This window comes from Cryphonectria parasitica, assembly GCF_011745365.1.
Source record: "Cryphonectria parasitica EP155 unplaced genomic scaffold M406scaffold_3, whole genome shotgun sequence".
Classification (NCBI taxonomy): Eukaryota; Fungi; Ascomycota; class Sordariomycetes; order Diaporthales; family Cryphonectriaceae; genus Cryphonectria; species Cryphonectria parasitica.
The window spans coordinates 3,932,101-3,954,625 of NW_024468911.1; the positions used below are offsets into that span (position 1 = coordinate 3,932,101).

A 22,525-nucleotide genomic window follows, 5' to 3' on the forward strand; every position below is an offset into this window, starting at 1 on the left:
CCCGCCGTTGTATACAGTACAATGCACCCTCACACCGCGCCTAAACAACCTAGAGAATAAATAGATAATATACTGAAATATACCAGCCCGTATTGGCCGACGACGAAGAGGGGGCGGCCAAGACGCCTGCTACCCGATCCTCAAATCACCAATCATCCCATTCATCCTGACCCTTCTTGTTTGCTGCTGCCGCGGCACCCCCAGACGACCCTTTGCCCATAGCAGATGTCCCGATAGAGTTGCCTTGCTTCTTCCGCTGGTCAGCGGCTGACGCAAAGTCGTCCCAGAAGGCCTTCTTGCTCTCGTCCAGGGGCGCGGTTGTTCTGCGGGAAGGTTGACCGTCCGATCCTTCGACAAACTTATTGAAGCCCTCCTGTGCGTTACGTGCACCCGCCTGGGCCGACTGCGCGATGCGGCCGCCAAAAGTCCTGGCCTGAGCTGCGAAGTCCGACTCTCCAAGCTGTAGAGCGTACGATCAGTACTCGCTTTGTTTTCCTTTGACAGTTTGCAACGTGAGCTGTGAGACGTAACATACCTGCTTGGTTGTGGGCTGGATGAAATCCTTGTTCACAGAGGTGGCAGTCTTGGTCACAGTGGATGAAAACCACCCGAAGCCCTTGGTGATAGCCGCAAGGGGATCCTTCTGCAGGTCCTCGAGCTTAGGCAGCTCCTTCTCCTGCTTCGGGGCTGGCGTGTTGCCAAACCCGGCGTATTTTCCGCCCTGGTTCGGCGGCAGGTCCTCTGGCCTCGATGCATTGGTCGCGCCCAGGCTCTCAAAATACTTGTCATCCACCTTGACCTTCCCGCCCGCCGTGCTGGGGCTTTGCGGCCTGTTGTTTGCCGTGCCACTCAATGGCGTCGCCGCCCTCGAACCGTTCCCTCCTGGCGCCAGACCCTTTGTCTGCAGTGTAGACGGCGCAGGTGTACTCTTCCTCTCGCCGGGGACATATTCCTTGCCCTCAACTTTGGCGCTCAGTCTTTCCTTCCATTCCTCACCAGCAGCGCCGTTGTATCTCTCTGCAATTGTGGCGTCGTCCCATGTGAGCCCTCTCATCTGCGTATCCTCATGCTCGTCAAAGAACTTCTTCCAATTATCGTTTCCTCCCAGCCTCATACGCTCGATCTCGACAGGCTTGAACGCATCCATAGAGATGGATCTGACGAAGGAGATGTGCACGCCCAGCCCGCGGTGCACGCCAGCGCAAGACAGGCAGATGAAGATACCGAATTTCGGAGAGGCCCATTGCGGCGAGGGGGCGTTGCAGTCGCAGCAGAGTGAGTTTCCTGATTCCTTCTGGATGGCAAGGAGCTATATTAGGCGGTGCCTGCGTCAGCGTCTAGGAAGGCGGTAAGAGTGCAGGAGGATATTGGGGAGAAGACCAGCTGTCACGTATATCGCGCGGGGTTGTGCTTTGTCTTCAAGCTGCGCACCTTTGACCTTGTCTCTGGATCAACCTCCCACATGGCTTTCGAAGCCATGGCAGGCCACTGTGCTCTCTCTCACGGCCGGTCTCCTGAAAACCTGTGTTGTCGTGGTTGGGAGACTATGGAAGCTGAATTTGGTCGTCCGCGTGGAACCCTTGTCAGGAGGTGGCAGGGAACGAGTCCCGGAAAGCGGGGACAACTTGACGCTTGAATGAACCGGCTGGCTGTATCAAGCTCTGCTGAAGACCAGACTCTTTGAGGGTGGCCTCGATGTTCGTACAGGTTTGGAAAGGTGTTTGTCGCTTGTCGTGTGGTTGGAATGGGAGATGTTTGGAAGTGCAAGGGGAGATCATCTGGAATTGGAATTGCGCAACCAATGGCAGCGCAAGCCGGAAATAAGTGTCGGCCTAGACCTCAGACACCAACGACCACCCCGGCGACCCTAACACGCATCGCTACGGACATGGCCATCACAAAGAAGGCCACCAAAACCACTTCGCGTGCGGAGACACGGTAATACTCGATCTGATGTCTAGAGAGACCAGGCTCCGATTGTTATTATGAATGCGATGAAGTTCACTCGCATCGCCGACTTTATGCATTAGGCGCAGCACTGTGATCCATCTCTGCGTGCCTGGATAGGATTGGCTAGGGGCCGGAGCGGTGCAAGGTCTACAGACGGGATCATTGTAGCACCGTGGTGATAATTACTGTTTGTTCTTTGTTTCCTTTTCTGTCCGGTAATTCTGTTTGCTGTCCACCCCGAATCAGTCCATCGCCAAAAGGCTGCTCAAGCTTTTCCCATTTTTGCATCAACTTTTCCGAATGCGCAAACCCCGTTCCAGAATGCGAATAGAATACAGGCCGGGAAGGAGAAAGAAAATATCAATACGCAGACGTGCGAGTGGGCGAAAGAAATATGCTCTCGTGGGAATTCATCTGTGCAGTCATATAGATAAAAAAGAGACAATGGAGATCCTCCTGATGCCCTCCACACCTCAGCGCCTTCGAGAGACGCCAGAAGTCTCATCCCGTCCCGATCATCATGTCCCACAAAGCCAGAAGAATCCTCAAACTGGACGTCGAATCATGATGTAGTTGCAAGTGCACCAAAAGTGATAACTCTGAGTCTGCCGTCATCATGATCATCCCAGAAACGCCACCCGAATTGGGAGAGGCTTGGTCAATGATGATATGAAGATGAATGTTCGGTTCGTGCTGAGCAGCGCTTAAGCGGCCACAGGGGCGGCAGCCTCCTCGGCACCGTTCGCAGTCTCCTCGGCAGGAGCGTCGCCCTCCTCACCATCGCCCTGCTTGTCAGGATTGTCAATGGCAACCTTGACAGCGATCTCGCGACCCTCAATTTCCTTTCCGTTCATCTCAGACACGGCCTTCTGCTGGAGCTCCTCGGAAGCGAGGGTGACGAAGCCGAAGCCGCGACCCTTGCGAGGCTCACCACGGGCCTGCAGCTTCTTAATCATGAAGCGGGGAATGGGCCGCAAGGCGATCTTGGCCGAGGACGGCTGGTACTCGCTGAAGAGCTCCTTGAGCTGAATGGTGCACATAGACATTAGCCGGTGTCATACCGCAGAGAACAAATGTCATTTACCTTTTCCTCGGTGAGATCGTAAGGCAGGTTGGCGACCATGACCTTAGTCTTAGAAGGGATACCATCAGCCGGGGGGCCGCGTTCGCGGCGCTCGCGAGCAGGGCGAGCCTGAGTCTTGGCCTTGCCATCAGGGTCAGTGTTGTTAGTCTGGTTGGTAATATCTTGCAAAGGTTGAGCCTCGCTAGCTGCCGCGGCGTCGTCGGTGGCCGCAGCGGCGCCCTCAGCGCCACCCTCCTTCTTGTCCTATTGGTAAAGGCAATGTCAGCTCATGCTGATTATCGGCGATACAAATTCGTGAGCTGCAGCTTACCTCACGACCACGGTTGCCGGCGCGACCTCCGCGGTGGCGAATGCCACGGCTGCCACGGCCACGGGTTGACTGGCGTCGGTGGGTACCAGTGCCCTCACCGTTTGCATCAGGCTTATCAGCGCTGGCCTCGGGCTTGCGGGCCAGCTGAACAGAGACCTTACGTTCCAGGATCTCCTTGCCAGAGAGCTCAGCGATGGCGCGCTCGGCCTCGGTTGGGGTAGACAGGTCGACGAAGGCATAGCCGACAGAGCGTTCGGTGCGGGGGTTCTTGGGGATGGTGACACCCTCACTGCAGAAAGAACAGACAAGTCAGCGAGGCATGTTTCATCAGGATGCGCGAAATCTATAGCAAGTGATGCCCAATAATGTCGGGATCGCGCCATGGCGCCAGGCGTGTGCGACATGGGTGTGGACAGGGGGGAGCTACGAGGAGGGGCGATAGGGCAAGGGACATGAGGTGGGAGAGCAGACGGCGGGTGCGATGCAAACAGATATGAGGAACTTACACGAGGTAGCCCTTGAAGAACTCCTTCAACCCCTCCTCGGTTGTCGCGTAGGCCAGGTTTCCGATGTAGAGGCGGCAACCCTCAGCAGGGCTGGGGGCAGTGGCATCGGTAGGCTTGTCGGTGATGGCGGTATTGGACAGAGCGGCTGTCACGTCGTTGACGGCGACATCAGCGGGCGTGTTCTCCTGAGCAGACATTTTGGCTGGGTGATCGTTTGAAGTTTTGAGAAGATCTGGACCGGGTCTGGGTGGCGGTTAGTCAGGATGGAGAAGTTGGGTCGAGCTTTGATGGACCGGCTTTGCAGCGTCAACGTGGACACAGTATTGCAAGTTTTGACGGGTTGAGAATTGAACTCTGTTGCAATCGGAGGGGGAGGAAAAGGGTAGCTAAGTGCCCTAGATGCAGTGGATTGGAGGGGGGGAGGAGGCTTGACGGGTTGTTCGACAATTGTCGTTGATTGATCTTGTGGTGTAAGGAGGGAAGACGAAGGGAAGAAGAGAGAAAGAGAGACGACGTTGTGGCTCCTTTGTGTTGTTGCGCGACTGGGTCAAATAATTTTTTTGGGGCTCTCCCATCCAGTGACGAGTCTGGATCCGGGGGCTAAGTGGCAGGCGTGACAGGGGATTGATTGGGGGGTTGCGACCGCCCAAAGTCGCCCCTAGGAGGGAAAGTGTGGCGCACGAATTTGGGGGCGGGCTGGCACGTACCTTCTCTACTGCCCCGTTTGACGTGTGGTAGCGGGGTCTTTGGATTGGGGAAAGGTCCTCTTGAGGCTCAGAAAGTTCGACCTTGTGGACCTGTGCCCAGCTTGCCTGCCTGCCAGGATAGGTAAGTAAGATCGATCTTGTGGATGGTCAAATAAGGGAAGAAGAGCTGGACTGTTGCTTGGACCTGAGCTTGGATTTCTTAGCATTTGAAAATTGAACCTGGATGAGCGAGCGTCCTCACATATGTCGAGATGGTTGCTGGAGAAGAAAAGAGAGGAAAGGAGACAACTATGAGGTGGTTGGTCTGTCACTTATTTGTAGGACCTTTTGTGGTGGGTGAGCGGAGGGGCAGACGCTGTCAAGCAGACCCTACAATAATGATGACCTAGCTATTGTTTGAAGCCTGTGTGACCAAAAAGAACTACCTACTGCTGAGTGACACGCAATGAAGACCTCTCCCTTATCCAGTCCATTACAAAGGGCGGGCTGTATGACAGCATAGTACAGGATAACTGAATCTAATATACAGCACTGAGAGCCCTTAGCCATCAACGACCCGGGCCACAACAATATGTGACTTGAGTCTTCCTCTCCTCTCCTCATGAAGCATCTCTCGAGAATAACCGAAACTGAACATAAGACCTTACACTGGCACAAATCACACATACAAAACCTCTCACTCGGAAAATATCATAAATCAAGAGTTGATTCGGTGTGCCACGGAAAAAAATACAGGGCTCATGCATTTGCCACAGAAAATGCTAGGTTCAATGGCTGATGCTACTGTACTATGCACTACAAACGGGATACCCACTCTTACTGGCATGACGCGCCCACAATTAAGCTTCTCACAGTACAACCTAAGTGCGTAAGAACCTGGCAGCCCCTAGAGCTACCCTTCCCCTTGCTCAGTCACACAAATGTCTGTCTAACACTGTGAGGTGATTGTACTGTACATGCATGCAGCAGCCAGTCACTGGAGATCTCCAAAAGCTATATTGTGGCAGAGGGGGAGGGGGGCCATCAACTTGCACTAAACTTTTGTTCATCATTTAATGGTTATGGAAGGGATGTCAGGCCTTCCAAACAAGGCCCATGCCAGGATATGAGTGGCCAAGTTTTGACCACTTCGAGCCCGCCGGCCCTAGTCCGGCCGAAATGTGGTCATCACCGGAGCGATTTTCCGGGATTCTTTGAGATTCCACTGACCGAACCGGATCGGAGACAGCGATCCAATAATTACGGACTTGAACATTCGGACCCGTTAACCGCGTTTTGCCTTGCATCGTGGCTACTGAAACGACTCTGCTTCCGTTCTTCCTTTTTTTCTCTGGGATCTTAATCTTTTTTGCCTTCTCCTTTTCAGTGCATTGCAGACTGGCAGATGCTTGCCTCCAGGACTGTGATTGTTTAGGAGAATGTGCGCCCAGGGTGATTGGCTGCTGGCCGACCTCGGCCAAAAGAAAGGCGCTAACAAAGATCTGAGTAAGTACATACAGTAACCTTTAAAGTACTTCTACATATGACAGAGCATCCCAAGGTGTAAGGATACAGAATATTTCTCCCATTTTCATTCACAATGTCAATCGCCTAAAATTCATGACAACATACCAACTTCTCTGCGCCATTATCCTCAATTCGATTCCTCGCAGAGCAGACAACTTCGGGTTGTTGAGTGACAGTAGAAGTTATCTTGTCCGAGGAACATCACTCCTTGCAGGACACTAAGCACAGCCTTTAACCTCCCCTGCAAATCTCAAACTGAATAACCTGTGGGCTAAGCAGCCACAACTGCAGCTTCCCTTGTCGCTGAAAGGCCGAAAGTCGATGTGTAGAGGATCAGCACTGAGCAGGGAAGGACAAGAGCTGCTCTGGGCAGCATCAAGGCCCATCCTGGAAGGCGAGAGTGGCCGTGCCTGCCTTGAGTGTTCCAACCATGGAGGCGAGGCAGAGGAAGGATCAGCCAGGTGAACAGGAGCTGGAGGGCAGGTCACTGCTGATTCTCTATGGCACAGAGACAGGCCACAGCCAGGAGATCGCAGAGGAGATTCGGGAGGCTGCTGAGAGGTTGCGATTTCAGACACTGGTTGAACAGATGAATGACGTATCACTGGTGAGTCTCACAACTTGGGATGTTCGTTCTTCTTTCCTTTGCAAACATGCTCCCTTGAGAATTAATGTTAACAAAGCTGGCTTCCACTGCATAGAAAGAGCTGGCCCAATATCTGCTTGTCATCTTTGTCACATCGACTACAGGTCAAGGGGACATGCCTGCCAATGCTACTGCTTTCTGGAAGAGCCTTTTGAGAAAGAAGTTACCACTAGGCTGTCTGCATCAGCTGAATTTCACCATCTTCGGCCTTGGCGACAGCAGCTATCCCAAGTGAGAACTTTTGCCTCATCTCGCCCCGCTTTATCGCCAATCAGAAACATTCGTTGACCGGCGTTCTCGTATCTAGATTCAACTGGGCTGCAAGAAAACTACAAAAACGTCTCTTGCAACTCGGGGCAACTGAGGTCTACCCAGCCGGGGAAGGCGACGAGAAGCACGATAACGGGTAAGCGATCCTATGTCTCTTTCTTTCCTCCTACCCACCACCTCCACAGCCCACTGCTGCCTGCCGACATCTCCAGTGCATCAGCCTGTCCAGGGTGAGAACGCTTTCTGACGCTCCTGCAGAATTGACAGCATTTATCTGCCTTGGTATCAGGGCCTGCAATCTCATCTATCCAACCGATATCCGCTGCCCAGTGGCATTGCGCCCATACCTAACGACCAACTTCTCCCACCAAAGTATCCCATCGAAGTGGCAGAGATGGATCCCAAGGATCTGAACCATGCGAATGAGAACGCAAGCTGGGAGGCGAACCGAGAGAAGCATGCCGCCCTCAGTCATGTCCAACACCCCAAATCTACTTCCCAAGAAGCCGACGACCAAGACCTTCGTCGCAACGACCTAAACGGATATGGTGAACTCGCTCGACACGGCGCACTTAGTCTTGAGCGCCTGAAAATCAGGGGACCTGCGAAACCGGACGGGGATAACATCCTCAAAGATCATCCTCACAAGTATGATCTCAACCGGCCCGCTCGCGAGGATGGGCCGCCGCCCACAGAGCTCCTCCCTATCCCTGGAACCAGGGAGTGCAAGCTTCTCTCTAATAAACGTGTCACCCCGGACAGCCACTGGCAAGATGTGCGCCTTCTTACGATGGAGATCTATAAAAGCGACTGGAACAAGAGCGAGCTGCCAGACTTTCTGCCAGGCGACACTATCATGATCTACCCCAAAAACTTCCCCTCCGACGTCCAGAAACTAATCCATCTGATGGGCTGGGATCCGGTCGCAGACCTGAGAATCAACTGGAGCAGCAAGCTTGGGCAAGTATCCGTCCCGCGCGGCATGCATCCCATCGACAACTCAACCCTACGGGATATTCTCCTCCACAATCTCGATTTCAATGCCATCCCAACCCGCACATTTCTCAAGCAGTTGCGGCGCCATACTCGAGACGAGCGCGAGCAGGAACGCTTGCTGGAGCTCACACTCGAGTCGAACACGCAGGAGTTCTATGACTACACATCTCGGCCCCGTCGCACCATCCTGGAGGTTCTTGAAGACTTTCCGGGTGTCCAGGTCCCCGTGAGATACGCCCTAGAAGCCTTCCCAATCATCCGTGGCCGAGCATTCAGTATCGCCAACAGCGCCTTTGAGCATCATGACGAAACTGCGGAGACCCGGATCGTTGAATTGCTGGTTGCTTTGGTCGAATACAAGACAATCATTCGGAAGCCAAGAAGGGTGAGTTGAGCCAGTTTATTCCGCCGTTTTGATGAGCTTTGAACTTTGAATAACTAATGGGTGCTCTTACAGGGACTTTGCTCGAGGTACATTCAAGCTCTGGAACCAGGAACACGACTGGCTGTTGGGATCAACCCAGGCCATCCTCCGCCGTTCGATGACGACAGCTTCAAGAGGCCCCTGATCGGCATCGCCACAGGGACAGGAATAGCGCCCATCCGCAGTCTGATTCAGCACCGTCACCTGTGTGATACCGAAGCAAGCGGTAAAACCCTACTCTTTTACGGTTGCCGAAGCAAAGATGCGGATTTCCACTTCGAAGGAAACTGGCGGCGCTTGAAAGGTCTTGCGGTTGTGCCAGCCTTCTCGCGCGATCCAATCAATGAAGATGAAAAAAGCTTTCTTGACCCCTACGCGAAACAGGAGTCGTCGCTTGGGCCAAGTGGAATGAGCGCCATGCCTGGCCCCATCGGACCACAGAACACGCCTTGGATCAGGAGCTTCGACTACGACCGGGGCAAGATGTACGTCCAGCATCAGATCCGCCGATACGCACAAGAGATGTGTAATTTGATCATGCGTGGTATCGAATCTGGACACAACCCCATCATCATGATCTGCGGTAATGCGGGCAGAATGCCTGTGTCGGTGCGCCTCGCGCTGGAGGATGCCTTAGTGATAGGAGGTCTGGTCAAAGATAATGAGGCAGCTAAGCATGTATTGCAGGAGTTTGGCGTCTGGATGGAGACATGGTAGATGCTGGTCCTGAATCTGTCTTGCGTGACGTGATGCAGAGCTCTCACTAAGACCTCGTTGGAGAAGACGGCCAATTCTACACGGACGACACATCATCCATGCGGGCCCTACCGCATATTATGGCTCCAAAATCATAACTTGGGGTCGAAGTCTGTATGGTTTAGAGTAGCCGACATGTCCTTGCCGCAGGACGTCCACATTTGTGGCATGGGTACGGTAGACCTTGATCAGGTACAATCAATCTTCTTGCCGTCACATGAGGAAATTCTCATGCGAGCAGAATAAACAAATTCATTACTATGGAATTTCACTTTCGATCACGCTCGATCCCTCTACGCTCTTTAAATGACTAACTGGGTGGATTAAACTTTTTTTCTTCTTTCTTATTGGGATAGACAATCGGAAGTACATGATGAGGACATGAGAAAAACTTCTTTCACCGAAGTCCATGGCAGCTTCTGTGAAAATAGAAAATGCAAGTCTCGCATCGTATCCATACAGGACGATTCTGTTAACATTAAAGCACCCGCCTGCCTTCACTCGCCCATTCATCGTCTTCCACTGCGTGCAACCCTCCTTTTGGTATGGCTTTCGCCACACCAAAGGATGCCTCATGTATCCATCTGCCACAATATAACAAAACCGTCATGCTATTCGTGTATCAGGTAGATAGATAAACTTTCCCGTCCAAGGAGAAAAAGGAAAGTCAAGTAAAATGGAACATGTATGGATATGTGTAGATACCAGTTCACAGTGGACGGATCTGGTCTGATAGCCTTTCCATACGCCCGCCCATGAAAGCAAGCCAAAAGAGAAAAGGAATCAGTACTATGCTGTGAACAAACCCGACACCCCCTTTTTCCCCGACGTAAGGGGAAATGAAATGTGGTGCGCCTGTCTGACCCCTACGAACGCCGTTGGAGATGTTGAGGTAAACAAATTTTTTTCTTCTTCTTTCTGGAGAAACAACGGAATCAATGAGTAGTAGCCTGATGGTATGAAATAGGAGGCGATAAAGAGAAGAAATGAGTATGAGGACGTTAGATGGGGGTGAAAATAGGATTATAGTAGAAGTAAAAGAAGGCAATGTTTGGTTGTTCGAGAATGCAAGGGACGAGGCCAGCGTTCAGAGGGCGAGATTATAATGTTGTAGTTGAAGATGGATAAAAAGACGGCCAAGTAAAATTGGTTCTTTGTGGTAAGAACCGCCAGGAGAAGCGGCACAACTGTTGGTTCTCGACGGGCTCTCGGTTGTTTGGTGTCGGTGGCCTTTGTGCAATGAGAAGAGTATCTGATTTGGTGGGCTTGGGCCGATGACAAGGATTGATTGCACCAAATCTTTATCTTCTCATTTTAGTTCTCCCAGCTATATCTCTTGTCCGAGAACTGCGGGATGTGCACAATGTCGTTGCCGCCAATGACCCGCTCCTTTCCTATCATGGACAGGTTCTTGACGATCTGGGCCTGGATGCGCGCCTCCTCCTCAACGGTAAAGTTACTGCCCAAGCTGTCGGCGGAGGGGCGCCGCTGCCGCGGGACCTCCTCACGTTCCAGCAGCAGCAGCAGTTCCTGCTGGGCGTGGATGGAATGCTCGCGGGTGAAGGTCGGGTTGGCAGGGTTCTGGTGGGGGCGGAAGGGGTTGCTGTCGTGCAGGAGGGGGTCCTGGTACGTGAGGGGGCTCAGTGCGCCGGCAGACGAGGCCGTTGCGGGGCGGCGCATGTTGGGGTCCGCAGCCAGAACCCGCGGCACCGATCGGTAGGGGCCCTGCTGCTGCCACCCAGCCTGGAACTGACCGGGGGTCGGCATCAGACTGTCGCTGGGCAACGGGCCCAGGCACACGATGTTGGTGGAGTCGATGGGCACCTTCTGGTTTTGGGTCGTCGGGGAGTGCAGGGAGCCGGTCGGTGAGTAGGTTGGGGTGGGCGGTGGCAGGGATATTGAGGCCGTCTGCGCGCCCGAGTTGGACCTGCTCATGTTTGGCACGGACGTCGGGGTGGTAGAAGACGCCTGGTCATACACCAGGTGGCTCGAGCAGTCCGAGGTGGAAGAGTGTGATGAGTGTGACGCGCCCAAGGAGGGATCCGAGGCAAAAGAGTCCTTGAGCGTGGGTGTCCGGTGTGGTGACGGTATGGCTGGTACCGGTATATTGAACGAGTAATATTCATACGGCGAAGAAGGAGCGGCGAACGTTGAGTAGGCCGAGGTAGCATCAGAAGGGCTGCGTGAGTGTACCGGCGGCGCGATGGTCAGGGGTGGAGGTGGCCCCGTGCGCTTGCGGTGCCAGGCTGCCTGGGGCGCGGTGGTGACGGGAGGCATCTCGAGCACGAGCTTGTTGATGTCGAGGGTGCCAGGCGGAGGGGGTGTCGAGGTGCCCTCAGGCCGGTAGTGCGGTATGGAGCTGACATCGCGCTCCGACTTGCTGGCGAAAGTGGTGAAGCTGATATCGCGCTCTGACCTCCCCGCAGAGCACGTGTAAGGCGGCACAGGCCCGTGAGCATCCACCTCCCGGTTGGCCTCTTCGAAAGGGTCATCCTCTTCTGCCCCAAAGAGGACCTTGCCGTCGCCGAACAGGCCGCCCTCGAGCTCGGCGGCCGACCCACGGCGATGGCTGGGCAGCTCCTTGAGCTCATTCTCGGGTAGCTGCAGCGGCTGGAGGCCGGCCTCAGAGAGAAAGCTGTCAGGCGTGGCATTCAGATCTGCCCTCGACTTGCGGCGCTTCGGAGAGAGGACGGCGAGCACGCGGCCAAAGCGGTTCCGCGGCGCATTCGCCTCCCTGCCAGCAGCAGGAGGAGCAAGCACACAGGGCTTCATGGCATGCCACGTCTCGTTGCGCAACCTCGAGTTGATCCTTGCCCGCGGGCGGTAGCGGTAGAACCAGTAGGACAGGCTCGTGACGACGACGAGGCTGACGATCAGGGCGATTCCGACACCGATGCCAACACTGGCACCGAGGCTGAACGGGAATAGTGTTGAACTTGAATTGCTTCCAGATCGTTTCGCGGACACGGGCTGTATGGCCCAGGGCGCCATGAAAGTGCTCCCGGAGGGCCAGACTATGATATTAGAATCGACAGTCCCCCGCCGGGCCTGTATCCACCGGACTGGAAAAAACGTTGTCCCTCGAAACACCTAGACGAAATTGCCATGCCCCAACCAGAAGAGGTCCGGAGTGGTGTCTTCGCTCGCTCGGTGGGCCTTGTCGTGTACTGCAGATGCACATCCGCCTCAGGCGAGGCTCAGCTGGAGTGGGAAAAGAGAGGGGTTGGGCGCTGAGTGATCCGCGCAGCAAATGCTACGATCCGAATGGTTATCTGGCGGTCTGCGTCTTGTTTCCTCTCTTTCTCTTTCTGTCTTTCGTCCTCACACGCACTGACTCTCTGTTTTCTCTCTCCCGGCTCCCCCACCGATCTCTTATTGGCAGCTGGGGTGAGGGAAGAGTCAAGAGAAGAAGAGGAAAGGAAAAAGAAGACCAACTGCACAAGAAGAACTGACGACACGAAAGCATGGGAAGGAGAACGGGGAAAGAAAGGGCAGGTAGGATTTATGAAATTGTGACAGGGGGGGATAAGACACACAACCGGGGGAAGGGACGACCTCGCCCAGCTGCCACTGCAGGCAGGATTTCCTCATTTGCTAGCCTGAACGAGCGATGACACCCAAGCCTAATCGGCTGGGTCTCAGTGCAACCTTGGAAACACTGCAACACACACACATCACAATGCTGCAAGGGCGGTTTCTGGCGGTCCCGAGCCCTGACGCCCGCACTGGCTGCAGGTCTTTCAATGGTTGGTCATGAGAAGCTCCGTGCCTGTCGGCCATTGAGTGTACTATGGCAGACACCACACCCACCCACCCCCGCGCTCATCGGAACTGCGCACTGCCAAGACGTAAAACGAGGCTGTCACGAGGGAGGTGGAGGTGTGGTCATAGTCATGATGGTGGTAGTGGTACAAGGTAATCCAATCTCCATTGACCAGGGTTGTCGATAGTGTGTTGATGATATACCCTGGAGCAACGCCCACAGCCTGGCCCAGGCTACTGCTTCTTTCGCCTATCGATCGATCCCTTCGCAACAGGTCATAAATCGATGATCTGCCTCGTATGCGCACGTCATTGCAACACACACATTCGATGCCAGTTCACATGATTCCATCACACGTCAGAGACAGGGAGACACGACAGGAAGGGAGAGAGATGAAGCGTGGGTGCGAAGGAAGATTAAGGTGTAATTAAGAGGTAAGCTTTGGTGGACCGAGCCCCGGGGCACACACATACACACACCATAGTACAGACAAGGTACATTGTCTGTCTCGCTGCTGCGCACCTGGTCATTGTGTCCTCCCCACTTTGATGTGGCGCTGACTCTTGTTCTCTTGTTGTCTGCTGCACAACATTGTCCAAAGGAACCCTGACTATCCCAATTCAACATGTTGCAATCTCCATGTAATTTCCAAACCCACGATGCCGAATCACATCTACCGCTGCTGTCACACCAAGATCGATCATCACCTGCAGGCTTTGTTACTAATATCATTTTTACCCCTCCATCCGAGTGAGTGGGAGTGGAGGAGAGAGGAGAAGAACAACAAGAAAGAAAACTAGAGGACCCTCCTTGATTGCTGCTCGTCTAATCATCTCCCAACAACCTGGTAATAAGGTCTGGTCAGGTCAGGGCGCACATTGTTCTGGTTGTTTTTGGTAGACCAACGTCGCTTGCCAAGCATCATCTCTATCTCGACAAAAATCACCGACGTGGTTGAGACTGCATGAACGTCCCTAATTTACGCCAGAGGCCGACAGGAAAGTGGTGTGCAGACCAGTCAGGGGCAATCAAAAACCTACGCAACGCCCGCAACGCCCGCAGCGGCCCCCATCCCCCTCCTCCCTCCACACACACAAACACACCTAGCCAGACTACACACACAACTCCAGAGGGATCAAGAAGACTTGCAGCCATCCCGCACCACTCTTTCGCTGGGAAGGATCTGAATCCCTACCAAGGCCACGAGCGCGCTGCCAACGTTGCGCTGGCCATCGTCCTCTTCCCCCGCTCCTCTCCAAAAGGGGCCATAGGGGGCCCTGTTCTCAGGGCGGCCGAGCCCGGCAGTCACAAATCCTCAGACATGAGTGTGTCCTGCGGCGAGGGCTCATTGGATCGAACGTCGATGCTCATTGCTGATGCGCAGGGCAGAGGACGCGCTCGAGCTCTGTCGACAGCTTCTTTCTTCTCTATTGGCTGCATAATGGGAGGGTCGGAGATGTTCCCAATCACAATGCGACGCTGACGGGCAAAATCTCCTCTCTAGCTGCCCCTATGGTCCGGGTTTGAGTGATTCTTATGCTTCTAGAAGAGAACCTTGGAACTTCCTGAACCGGTTCCGTGGTTGCGTGGGTTGAGACGCCGTACCCACCCTTTGTGGTTCTTCCACGTGGTCGTGTGCTTCCCACACACATACACACACACACACACATCATGCAGATTGAGCCATGGTTTGAGGTTCGGACACCCCGGGATCGCCAGAGAGACACACAATCTCCACGATGGCTCTGACTGAGAAAAAAGAGGGTTGGTCGTCAGCAAGCCCCAAAGCATGTGCCTGCAGGCCCTGCTGTCCTGGTGCTTACTGTGGTACCTCCCACATGTCTGCGCTGCGGTAATGTCACATAACACTATAGCCTAGTAAGGCAGCAGTACCATGTGCCGAGTCATCTTACATTCGAGAGACGATGAGAATTGACCCTCTCGCGTGGAATGTTGGGGGTCGACGCATGTTTCGGAAGCTGCATGCGCCGTCGACGGTGTGCGCATGTATGAGACTAGCAACTTACATATGTAGGTACGGGCCCGAGGGTATCTTTGACGGTACCGAGGGGCCAGCTCCCTGTCTTCTCGAGGCAATCGGCAAGACGGGATTAATCACCATCTGTGGGCCTTGTGCGTATCAGATGTCCTGCGATTTGGGCTCAAAAACCTGCAAGGCTTTGCACCTTTGTCTTCCGTGACACGAAGGGCGCAAGCGGAGGCAGTGACTTGTTTTCTTAGAGGCACAAACAAGCGCCCAGCTCCGATGCATGACATTTCAGGCGTGGGCCCGCCAGGACGGTGACTTTCGCTTCCGGCTAAGCGGCCTGCTGCTGAACCTCCGCCTATATAACCTGTGAGACAAATGGCTTGAGAACTTCTCACAGAGGTGCACGCGCCTCCTAGTGGCTAAGCAGCCTGAGCGGTCGAGGTGTTTTCGCTTTCTACTCGCGCCCGACAGCTATAGAACCTCAATATATTACGCGCTGAGGTGGGAACGTAGAAAGAAAAGGTCCCTTGAGTAGGAAGGATACGTGTATTACGAGAAGCAATCAGTCCAGTACTTTCCCTTCTTTTTCTAGGTTGGGCTTCAAGAAATGCAGACTGGTAACCGCGCATCAGCGTAGTCCCTCGAAGTCGAGCGGCAGGCTCTCGAGAATGACGGTGGCGTGCCTGTGGCCGTTGGGTGTCAGCGTTGGAGGCCTTTTCAAAGAAGAAAGCAGTGTCACAGACACATGGCGTGTCAGTCTGTCCCCTGTGAGCCGTAAGAAAACGGAAAAGAAATAAGAAAAAGGCTGCTCCCAGTTCAGACCGAGGGCAGCACGACGTTTCCAAAGCCTCATTAGGCTTCGAAAGATCTCTCGTCAGACCTAGTATGCTAGTAATTCGGGAGTGGGACAAGTGACCACATTGCCGTGCGAAGCGAATGCCATGTGTCCAGATACACACATATGTTATGATGGCGGACAAATTTCCTCATCACACGGCTGCCGAGCAGCACAGCTTGTCAGTAAGTGCCGAGCCAAGGCGTTGAACACAGGCGGAATGGCTAGGCCAAAGTTGTACAGAGTACGTGCGGGCATCTCATTAGCCCTCGTGTTTGAACCTGCTCTTTCACAATGAACGGCTTCCATATTATAGCTCATCTAACTTTATTCGTCGCGAAGGATGGGCGAGCTGTTGCGAGCCCATTCTGTGATCTGTCTTTGTTACCTACTTGGAGAGCGAGTCTTCGGATGAAAGCCGTGGACTCTATCCACCTAGGAGCTCGTCACAGCAGGCACTTGATGGTGACATCCCCTCTTGAGTGTTTGTCTGCATCGTCCATCGCACTCTTCTCATAAAACTCTACTGACTTGTAGGACACGCCCGTGACTGGCGGTGAGGGCACCCGCAATGCGTTTCCTTACTGTCAAGGACGTCCTATAAAAGTGCACAGGCTGGCCGTATTTGAATGATTTCCTTCCTGTCTTCGGTCACATAAACTCTCAACAAAGGCACTCTCTGCATCTGCGAAGGTCAAAGGCTTTCCTGTCTGAATACAAACATCAGCATACGCAGTTCAAGAACCTAGAGCACAAATATGGTGTGCGATGATATACCCCGACAGGAACGAGCTCAGTCGCCTGGTTCCAGCTCAGATGATGGGCTTGATGATTATCCAGACAGTCTGAACTATCTCGGTATCATGACAAGCGTTGGTTGTCGAGAAATGCCCCTGGGTGGGACACGCCTCTCGTCATTCGGCTCACTTGAGCCGTTTGACCCCTCGGAGTCGGCCTCGGTGGAAAAGTTCAGGATGCGCGGCGAAGACGTGCTCAACCTGCGTTGGCAGCTTGACCCTGGCTATGTCTGGAGCATTACCTCTGGAGACCTTGCCATCGCTAAGTCTATGGGTCTCGAGGTGTGCAAGATCTTGCGCTTCAGAACAGTTACCCTGGCTGTCTCTTTGAGTTCACGCGGGTTTCAGTCAGTATTTCCGTCGTCCTTTTCTCTGGTCCCCGCCCCCCCTTTCTTTCTTCTATACCCTCCATTCAGCTTACACTGATGATTATATACAAGCGTGACTAGGGAGCTGAGCTAACGGGTGTACTCCATGTGCTGTCAGGCTGGCAAAGACTGATCTCGCAGAGATTCTGGACCGTGTTATGACTTCACAGTACCTCCGTAAGAGCAAATTCAGGTGGCTTGAGCCATGCAACGGAACGATTGTCAACCATTCTTGGATCCACGAAGATGGAAAGACAACTCCTACAAGACCAATCGTCATCAGATGGCACCTCTTGATGGTTCCTGAGCATGTGTGGTGGTCGGACATTCACAGGCTCGAGGCTGAAGCCGCTTTGGACTGTCCGCGGGAGGAGTTTCCTTCAGCGAGTGCATCGGAATCTGGAGATTATAAAGAGGCTCTGTGAGACTCTTTGAGTGCAGTAATGCAGTGCAGGCGTCTGTCATCACCACGTTTATTTTCCTGCTCGGCACTACCATCATCCTCAGTTGCCCAATGAATATCAATTAAGTTGACGTTTGTCTGACCAGATGTGAGGTCACATCATGTTCAATAAAATCCGGCTTCCAGAATTCGACGTCGTCGACCAAGCCTACCTCCCAAATCTTGTGAATGTTGTTGTCCGGTGCGCTTCGCCAAAGAGCTCGCAACAAGGCCAATTTCTCTGCTAGCAGCAGTCTTGTTCTGACTTTTGTAACATTACTTTATCTTTCACCAATTATACCTAAGCAGTATGAAGCCGTTTACTGCCATTCTCACACTTATGACCGATGATCCAGCGGTTCCGTCTCAAGTAGAGGATGGTGTAACGGATGATAATCTGGAAGCGCGCCAATTGCTCACCTGCCCAAGTATTGGACCTACCGGTTGGCGTCTTGTGTTACCAGACCCTGAGCAGCTGCGAAGCTGCCCATGACCGTGGTAGTTGCATAAGCAGAAAAATGGTGCAAGTATTTTTACTATCATCTCTAATTATCTAAACGAGCTGGTGTAAGCTATGTTCTGGGCTGACTTTTAGAATTCGGATAGACTGGTCGTTGAGCAGTCGAATGTATCCCCCCCTCCTCCTGAGAGCAGTTACTTTGCTACTGTCCCGCGTTTAAGGGATCTCATAAGTACTATGTTATGAGTTAATCTGTGTAGTGGAAGTAGGGTTTTACCTGTGTAAGTGCTACTGCTATCTATATTCAGAGAGGTATAGAAGAGTTGATCCCGAATTAATATTGATTAGTGAAAGCTTTATTGGCTGAGATGCCCGTAGTACTGGAAATAAATTAGCGTGAATGAAAAGAAAGCAATAAGCCGTTGTACGGAGTTCCTTTATCTACCTCAAGGTTCAAGCTCGGCAGGTTGTTTACGGGTTGTGCTTTACTACTTATTACAGTTCTTGCGTTTTTGAATATGGAAGGAGTAAAGGAAAAGCCTAACGTTCTGTCTAAATAGTAATGAAATCTTAAGCTTACTGCTACTGTTCTCATTATCCACTAGTACTATAGATCACTTTTCGTTTATATGTGGAATGTGCAGACCAAGTATTTTCGAATCTTTAGCTGAGATAAACATTGACTTTGGTCTGCATTTCCTGCTTCATCGGTTCTTCGAGATACACGCGTCAGGCAAGGACCAAGTGCCTCGCTCCTTCAGAAGAGCATAGACATTGTTCGTTTGTGGCAAGAGCGCAGCTTCTGGTTGTCACCATTAACAAGTTCAAAATAATGATGAGGAAAGAGCTTTGATGCTACCTTGCCCCTTACCTACGATGTTGTCCATATCGACACAGCAGTGGCTTTGCGACCAAAGGTCGAACATTCACCTGGAAGCTAGACTATTGTTGTACCTTGGGGCAGGTGCTATGGATAGCTCCAGGAACCGCAGTCAACACCACCACAGGCTCAAAATATGTCACACCTTGTCCTTCGTGTCTCCAATCTGCTGCATTGCAGGAAACCACAAATAGCATTGTCTCTGTTGCCTGTGTTTGCCTTGAAGGAGATTCGGCCCGAGCTCTCCGGGACACCATGAACCATTCCCACCCCGAGAGGACCCTCGAGAAGCGGTGCTTTATTGCGGAGAAGGAGCTCATTCACCTTGTCGGTTGGGAGGAAAAAGAGAATCTGGGAAGCATCCGACTCTGCGAATTGGCAACTATCAGGGAAAAGGACTATCTCTATTCCAAAACTGCCTACCATACTTGGTTGGGCATATCCTACCTCGATCTAGCCAACCTCAAGTGGTACCTCGACAGGGCTGAGAGGCCGGGATACTGGACTATCACTCCCGATCAGCTGGCGGAGGCCGAGACCAGCTGCGATGACGACCATTTAGATCCTTGGTGCCTGGTGATGCGGTATGGGACCTTGTCTCTGTCGGTATACACAGAGGAGAACGACGATTTCCAGTGCGTACCAGGCCCCCTTCCCTCACGTTTCTTCCTGCACGAGCCAGATTTGATGTTGGCTGGGCGGAAGCTGACAGGCTTGCCGAGACAGGCTCTCAACAAGCGATGTTTTCATGATACTGGACCGCGTCATGCAGTCAGCGTGCCGTTACAGGAGACAAGGCAACTTCTGGGTCGAGCCATGCAGGGGCGACATAATAACGCGTAGCTGGATACGAGACGACGGGACAGTACACAATCTATCTCGAAACGACATGCAGTGTATCGAGTGGTCAGTCACACCGACGGAGGGCATGCCAGAATGCAGCCTGGAGGGCCTGCGAGTCCCAGGAAGAGTTCCTTCACGTGCGAGTGCCGCAAAGGCGTCTGAGCATTCAAAACGGACAACTGAAAAAGAATCGGATCAGCACGACAGCAGGAAGCAATGGAAGCCTCCTAGCGCTGCGTAAAAGATGACTTTGCCTTTTGGCAGGTTGGGTGTGGAGGATGCGTATAGGTGCCTTAGGGCGACGAAAAATCAGCATCCCACCCATACTTGCGACCTCGGGAGGGCCTAATTCGTTGAAAACAATCACACCATGTCACAGGTACAACAGAAAGATCTCCATCTGATCCGTAATCGGGAGTTCAAGGTCTACCAGTTTTCCTTGTCGCACACTCATTAGCGGTAGCCGGACAAATGGCATGCTCCGTGCTTAGTAGTCTGATAGCTTGTAAGTAATCACTGCTCACGCTCCAACAGGGCCAACGCTGACCAGCGTTGTTTTCTTCCACGATACCTGAAAAAGATATCTAAATTATCAGGAACACAGATTGGCCAGCCTGCCGTGTTGTTAGGAGGTAAAGAATGGGGAAATTACCACAATCTGCCTCCCAGGATCAACTCGCATGTGAGGCTGGCAGGTTACGGTCCGTTGAATCCGTGCCGCAACGCGAAGTGTCCAATTACTCTGTTGTGAATATCACCTCAAAAGCCCCGAGAGAATATTCTCCGATTCGGTCCAAGGCATGCAAAGCCAGTCCAGACGCATTACCCCCCCAATAAAGCAGCCGATGTTTCGTGGATGGACGGGAGCGAGGATGATGAGTTGAAACCGGGTTCGTCTGATTTTCGATGGGTTGTCTGTCTGGGACAAAACCACAAGAGACGAAAGCTTTACTCACTGCGGGTTACGTGATGAGATGCGATAGGCTTTTCAGATATATTAGGCTGGGCGCGGCCCTTCAGGTCTAAATCACATGCGGACAGGGTTGCAGCCACTATTTGGAACTAACGAGTGCGGGCTTCGAACGCCTCGCCTATCCACATGCTTGCGAAGCGGGCACTGAGATCCGGGCCTCGCATCGCTTTCGAGTGCGGACAGGCTGGGCGATCCTCCCGGGTGCGGAGGTCAGTCGTGCTCAGCGATTGGCTTGTCGTGATGCAGAAGGAAGAGAAGAGAGCAACCACACCGATGCATATACTGTGACATGCGTCCCGCTAGATCTTCCCAAGACCCTGAGGAGAGAATCTGGTTAAATATGGGTTGAGCATATATCCATTCGAGTTGTCTGCGCGCCCTTTGGCTTTTTTTCTTTTTCTTTTTCTTTGTTTCTGGTTCACAACCTCGCGCAGGCTGGTTCTGTACATAATATACAGAGCGATCCAAAGGCAGCCAGCCAGCCCACCCAGCCCAGCCATGTCCAGCCACACGCGCCCGAGGCAGGCAACTGCACGGGAGATACTCTCTCTGCTCAGCGCCTTGCCCCTCCTCGCCTTCGCCACGCTCACTTTCTTCTTGACCAGCAGCTGGTTGCAGTGGAGGGATGGGACCCTGCTGGGCCGCAAGTCCCTGAGGCGGAACGCCATGGCGAGCTTCGGGACGGTCGCCGGCGCTTTGAAGCCAGGCCAGCTCCGGACCTTGTTCTCCAGGACCACGGGCCAGGCTGTCATTGCTTATTGTACCAAGAAGGGCCTTGCCCACCAGTCAGTCCTGGTCAAGGAGAGTGGTGGCGATGGCGATGGCTTCTCCCCTGCGACGCTGCACTTCATCGACTGTGAGCTGGAGCAGGACGGCCCCATCTTGTTGTATTTCCAGTATGTTTTATTTTTGTCATCCTCTCCTAGTAGATATCTGCCAGATGCAGCTCGTGCTTACGTACAAATGTTTGAACCCTAACATCAACAGCGGCGGAGGGTTTCTCGTGCCACTGCAGTCTCCTGCCTTTGCCATCAAGCTAGCCATCACGGCGGGCGCCTCGCCCGTCCTCCTCGAGTACGCCCTCGCGCCCGACTGTGTGTACCCAGGCCAGCTAGCCCAGGCCCTGGCCGCGCTGCGCCTCCTCCTACAGTACCGCCACCCCTCGGACATTATCATCGGCGGCGAATCAGCCGGCGGAAACCTGGTGCTGGCCGTCCTGGCGCACTTGCAGCAGCCCAAGCCCGGGCTCGCACCGCTGGTGCTGCCGTCGTCGTCGTCGTCGTCGCCGTCATCCTCCGCGGCAAGCTTCCGAGGCGCATTTGCCATCTCGCCGCGCACGGCGAACGACGGGACCGCAGACAGCTTTCAGTACAACGCCGGGAAGGACTTTATGAGCAGGACCAGCCTCGGTATGATCACAGCCGCCTGGAAGCCGGCGAGGGATGTGTGGGCCGCCCCGGTGTTGGCCCCAGAGGGGTTCTGGGATCACCTCAAGGCGGACAGGATGCTTTTGATCGTTGGCGGCGACGAGGTGTACCGGAGCGATGTATGCCGCGTGGCCAAGGTGATGGGGGCTGTGGATGTGGGCGTCAAAGAACGCAAGTTGGTATCAAAGCCCGAAAAGGAATCAGATCCGGCGTTGCAGTTGATTGTCTGCCCGGGAGAGATGCACTGCCAAGCCAGCTTGGATACGAGCCTCGGCATTGTAGACGGGTACATGGTCTCGTCAATTTCTCAGTGGCTGTCAGAATTTTGATGGCATATATGCAGTGGTTAGAAAGAAAAAAAAATCAAATTGTTGTACGGCAATAAGTGGCTGGTTTTGTTGATGGCCCCGAAGTCTTTTCGAATGTAACGTGGACCCATCATCGTTTCAGACCACAATGATGAAAGAAAAAGAATAAAGAGAAGACAAAAAGAAGGGAAACGCCAATACCGCATGAGCACACTCCTCCCTCACCACTTCCTTCTTCATTTTTTTCCACCTCAAGAAGAAACTCTTCTTAAGACACCGATAGA

The 22,525-nt window shown here is 53.3% G+C and overlaps 8 protein-coding genes across 8 annotated transcripts; 4 read left to right on the plus strand and 4 right to left on the minus strand.

Annotated features, from left to right (window-relative positions):
• Nucleotides 1-421: 421 nt before the first annotated feature.
• Nucleotides 422-1,734, minus strand: M406DRAFT_102115 (putative ARF-GTPase activating protein; the record flags this gene model as incomplete). Its single annotated transcript, XM_040914988.1, has 3 exons — nt 1,432-1,734; nt 536-1,309; nt 422-460 (listed from the first exon to the last, which is right to left on the minus strand). Coding segments are annotated over exons 1-3 (861 nt in total), but the record flags the coding sequence as incomplete, so codon positions are not given.
• A 390-nt stretch (nt 1,735-2,124) lies between these two features.
• M406DRAFT_355718 (uncharacterized protein) lies at nt 2,125-3,096 on the minus strand. Its single transcript, XM_040923234.1, has 2 exons — nt 3,035-3,096; nt 2,125-2,975 (listed from the first exon to the last, which is right to left on the minus strand). Exons 1-2 carry the CDS (start codon nt 3,071-3,073, stop codon nt 2,655-2,657), a joined length of 360 nt encoding a protein of 119 aa, XP_040778757.1. The 5' UTR covers nt 3,074-3,096; the 3' UTR covers nt 2,125-2,654.
• A 307-nt stretch (nt 3,097-3,403) lies between these two features.
• On the minus strand, nt 3,404-4,318 carry M406DRAFT_355719 (RNA-binding domain-containing protein; the record flags this gene model as incomplete). Its single annotated transcript, XM_040923235.1, has 2 exons — nt 3,851-4,318; nt 3,404-3,633 (listed from the first exon to the last, which is right to left on the minus strand). Coding segments are annotated over exons 1-2 (426 nt in total), but the record flags the coding sequence as incomplete, so codon positions are not given.
• A 2,175-nt stretch (nt 4,319-6,493) lies between these two features.
• On the plus strand, nt 6,494-9,390 carry M406DRAFT_289023 (riboflavin synthase domain-like protein; the record flags this gene model as incomplete). The annotated part of the gene is made up of 5 exons (XM_040918832.1): nt 6,494-6,670; nt 6,765-6,940; nt 7,017-7,115; nt 7,238-8,360; nt 8,433-9,390. The coding sequence occupies 5 exons, from the start codon at nt 6,494-6,496 to the stop codon at nt 9,114-9,116; spliced, it is 2,259 nt and encodes a 752-aa protein (XP_040778759.1). The 3' UTR covers nt 9,117-9,390.
• Nucleotides 9,391-10,440: 1,050 nt separating this feature from the next.
• M406DRAFT_350746 (uncharacterized protein) lies at nt 10,441-12,450 on the minus strand. Its single transcript, XM_040922573.1, has one exon. The coding sequence runs from the start codon at nt 12,144-12,146 to the stop codon at nt 10,470-10,472; it is 1,677 nt and encodes a 558-aa protein (XP_040778760.1). The 5' UTR covers nt 12,147-12,450; the 3' UTR covers nt 10,441-10,469.
• A 3,427-nt stretch (nt 12,451-15,877) lies between these two features.
• On the plus strand, nt 15,878-17,041 carry M406DRAFT_328855 (uncharacterized protein; the record flags this gene model as incomplete). Its single annotated transcript, XM_040920366.1, has 4 exons — nt 15,878-15,928; nt 16,471-16,504; nt 16,584-16,822; nt 17,027-17,041. The coding sequence occupies 4 exons, from the start codon at nt 15,878-15,880 to the stop codon at nt 17,039-17,041; spliced, it is 339 nt and encodes a 112-aa protein (XP_040778761.1).
• A 1,904-nt stretch (nt 17,042-18,945) lies between these two features.
• On the plus strand, nt 18,946-19,523 carry M406DRAFT_328856 (uncharacterized protein; the record flags this gene model as incomplete). Its single annotated transcript, XM_040920367.1, has 2 exons — nt 18,946-19,325; nt 19,463-19,523. The coding sequence occupies 2 exons, from the start codon at nt 18,946-18,948 to the stop codon at nt 19,521-19,523; spliced, it is 441 nt and encodes a 146-aa protein (XP_040778762.1).
• Nucleotides 19,524-21,004: 1,481 nt separating this feature from the next.
• M406DRAFT_69916 (uncharacterized protein) lies at nt 21,005-22,262 on the plus strand (the record flags this gene model as incomplete). Its single annotated transcript, XM_040925299.1, has 2 exons — nt 21,005-21,402; nt 21,494-22,262. 2 exons carry the CDS (start codon nt 21,005-21,007, stop codon nt 22,260-22,262), a joined length of 1,167 nt encoding a protein of 388 aa, XP_040778763.1.
• Nucleotides 22,263-22,525: the final 263 nt, after the last annotated feature.

What these genes read in the sequence shown, in the direction of transcription:
- M406DRAFT_355718 (XM_040923234.1), bottom strand. Translation starts at nt 3,073, where the DNA reads ATGGTCGCCAACCTGCCTTACGATCTCACCGAGGAAAAG. An exon ending in ACGATCTCACCGAGGAAAAG is followed by an intron (nt 2,976 to 3,034) that starts GTAAATGACATT and finishes TGCACCATTCAG; the next exon opens with CTCAAGGAGCTCTTCAGCGA.
- M406DRAFT_350746 (XM_040922573.1), bottom strand. Translation starts at nt 12,146, where the DNA reads ATGGCGCCCTGGGCCATACAGCCCGTGTCCGCGAAACGATCTGGAAGC.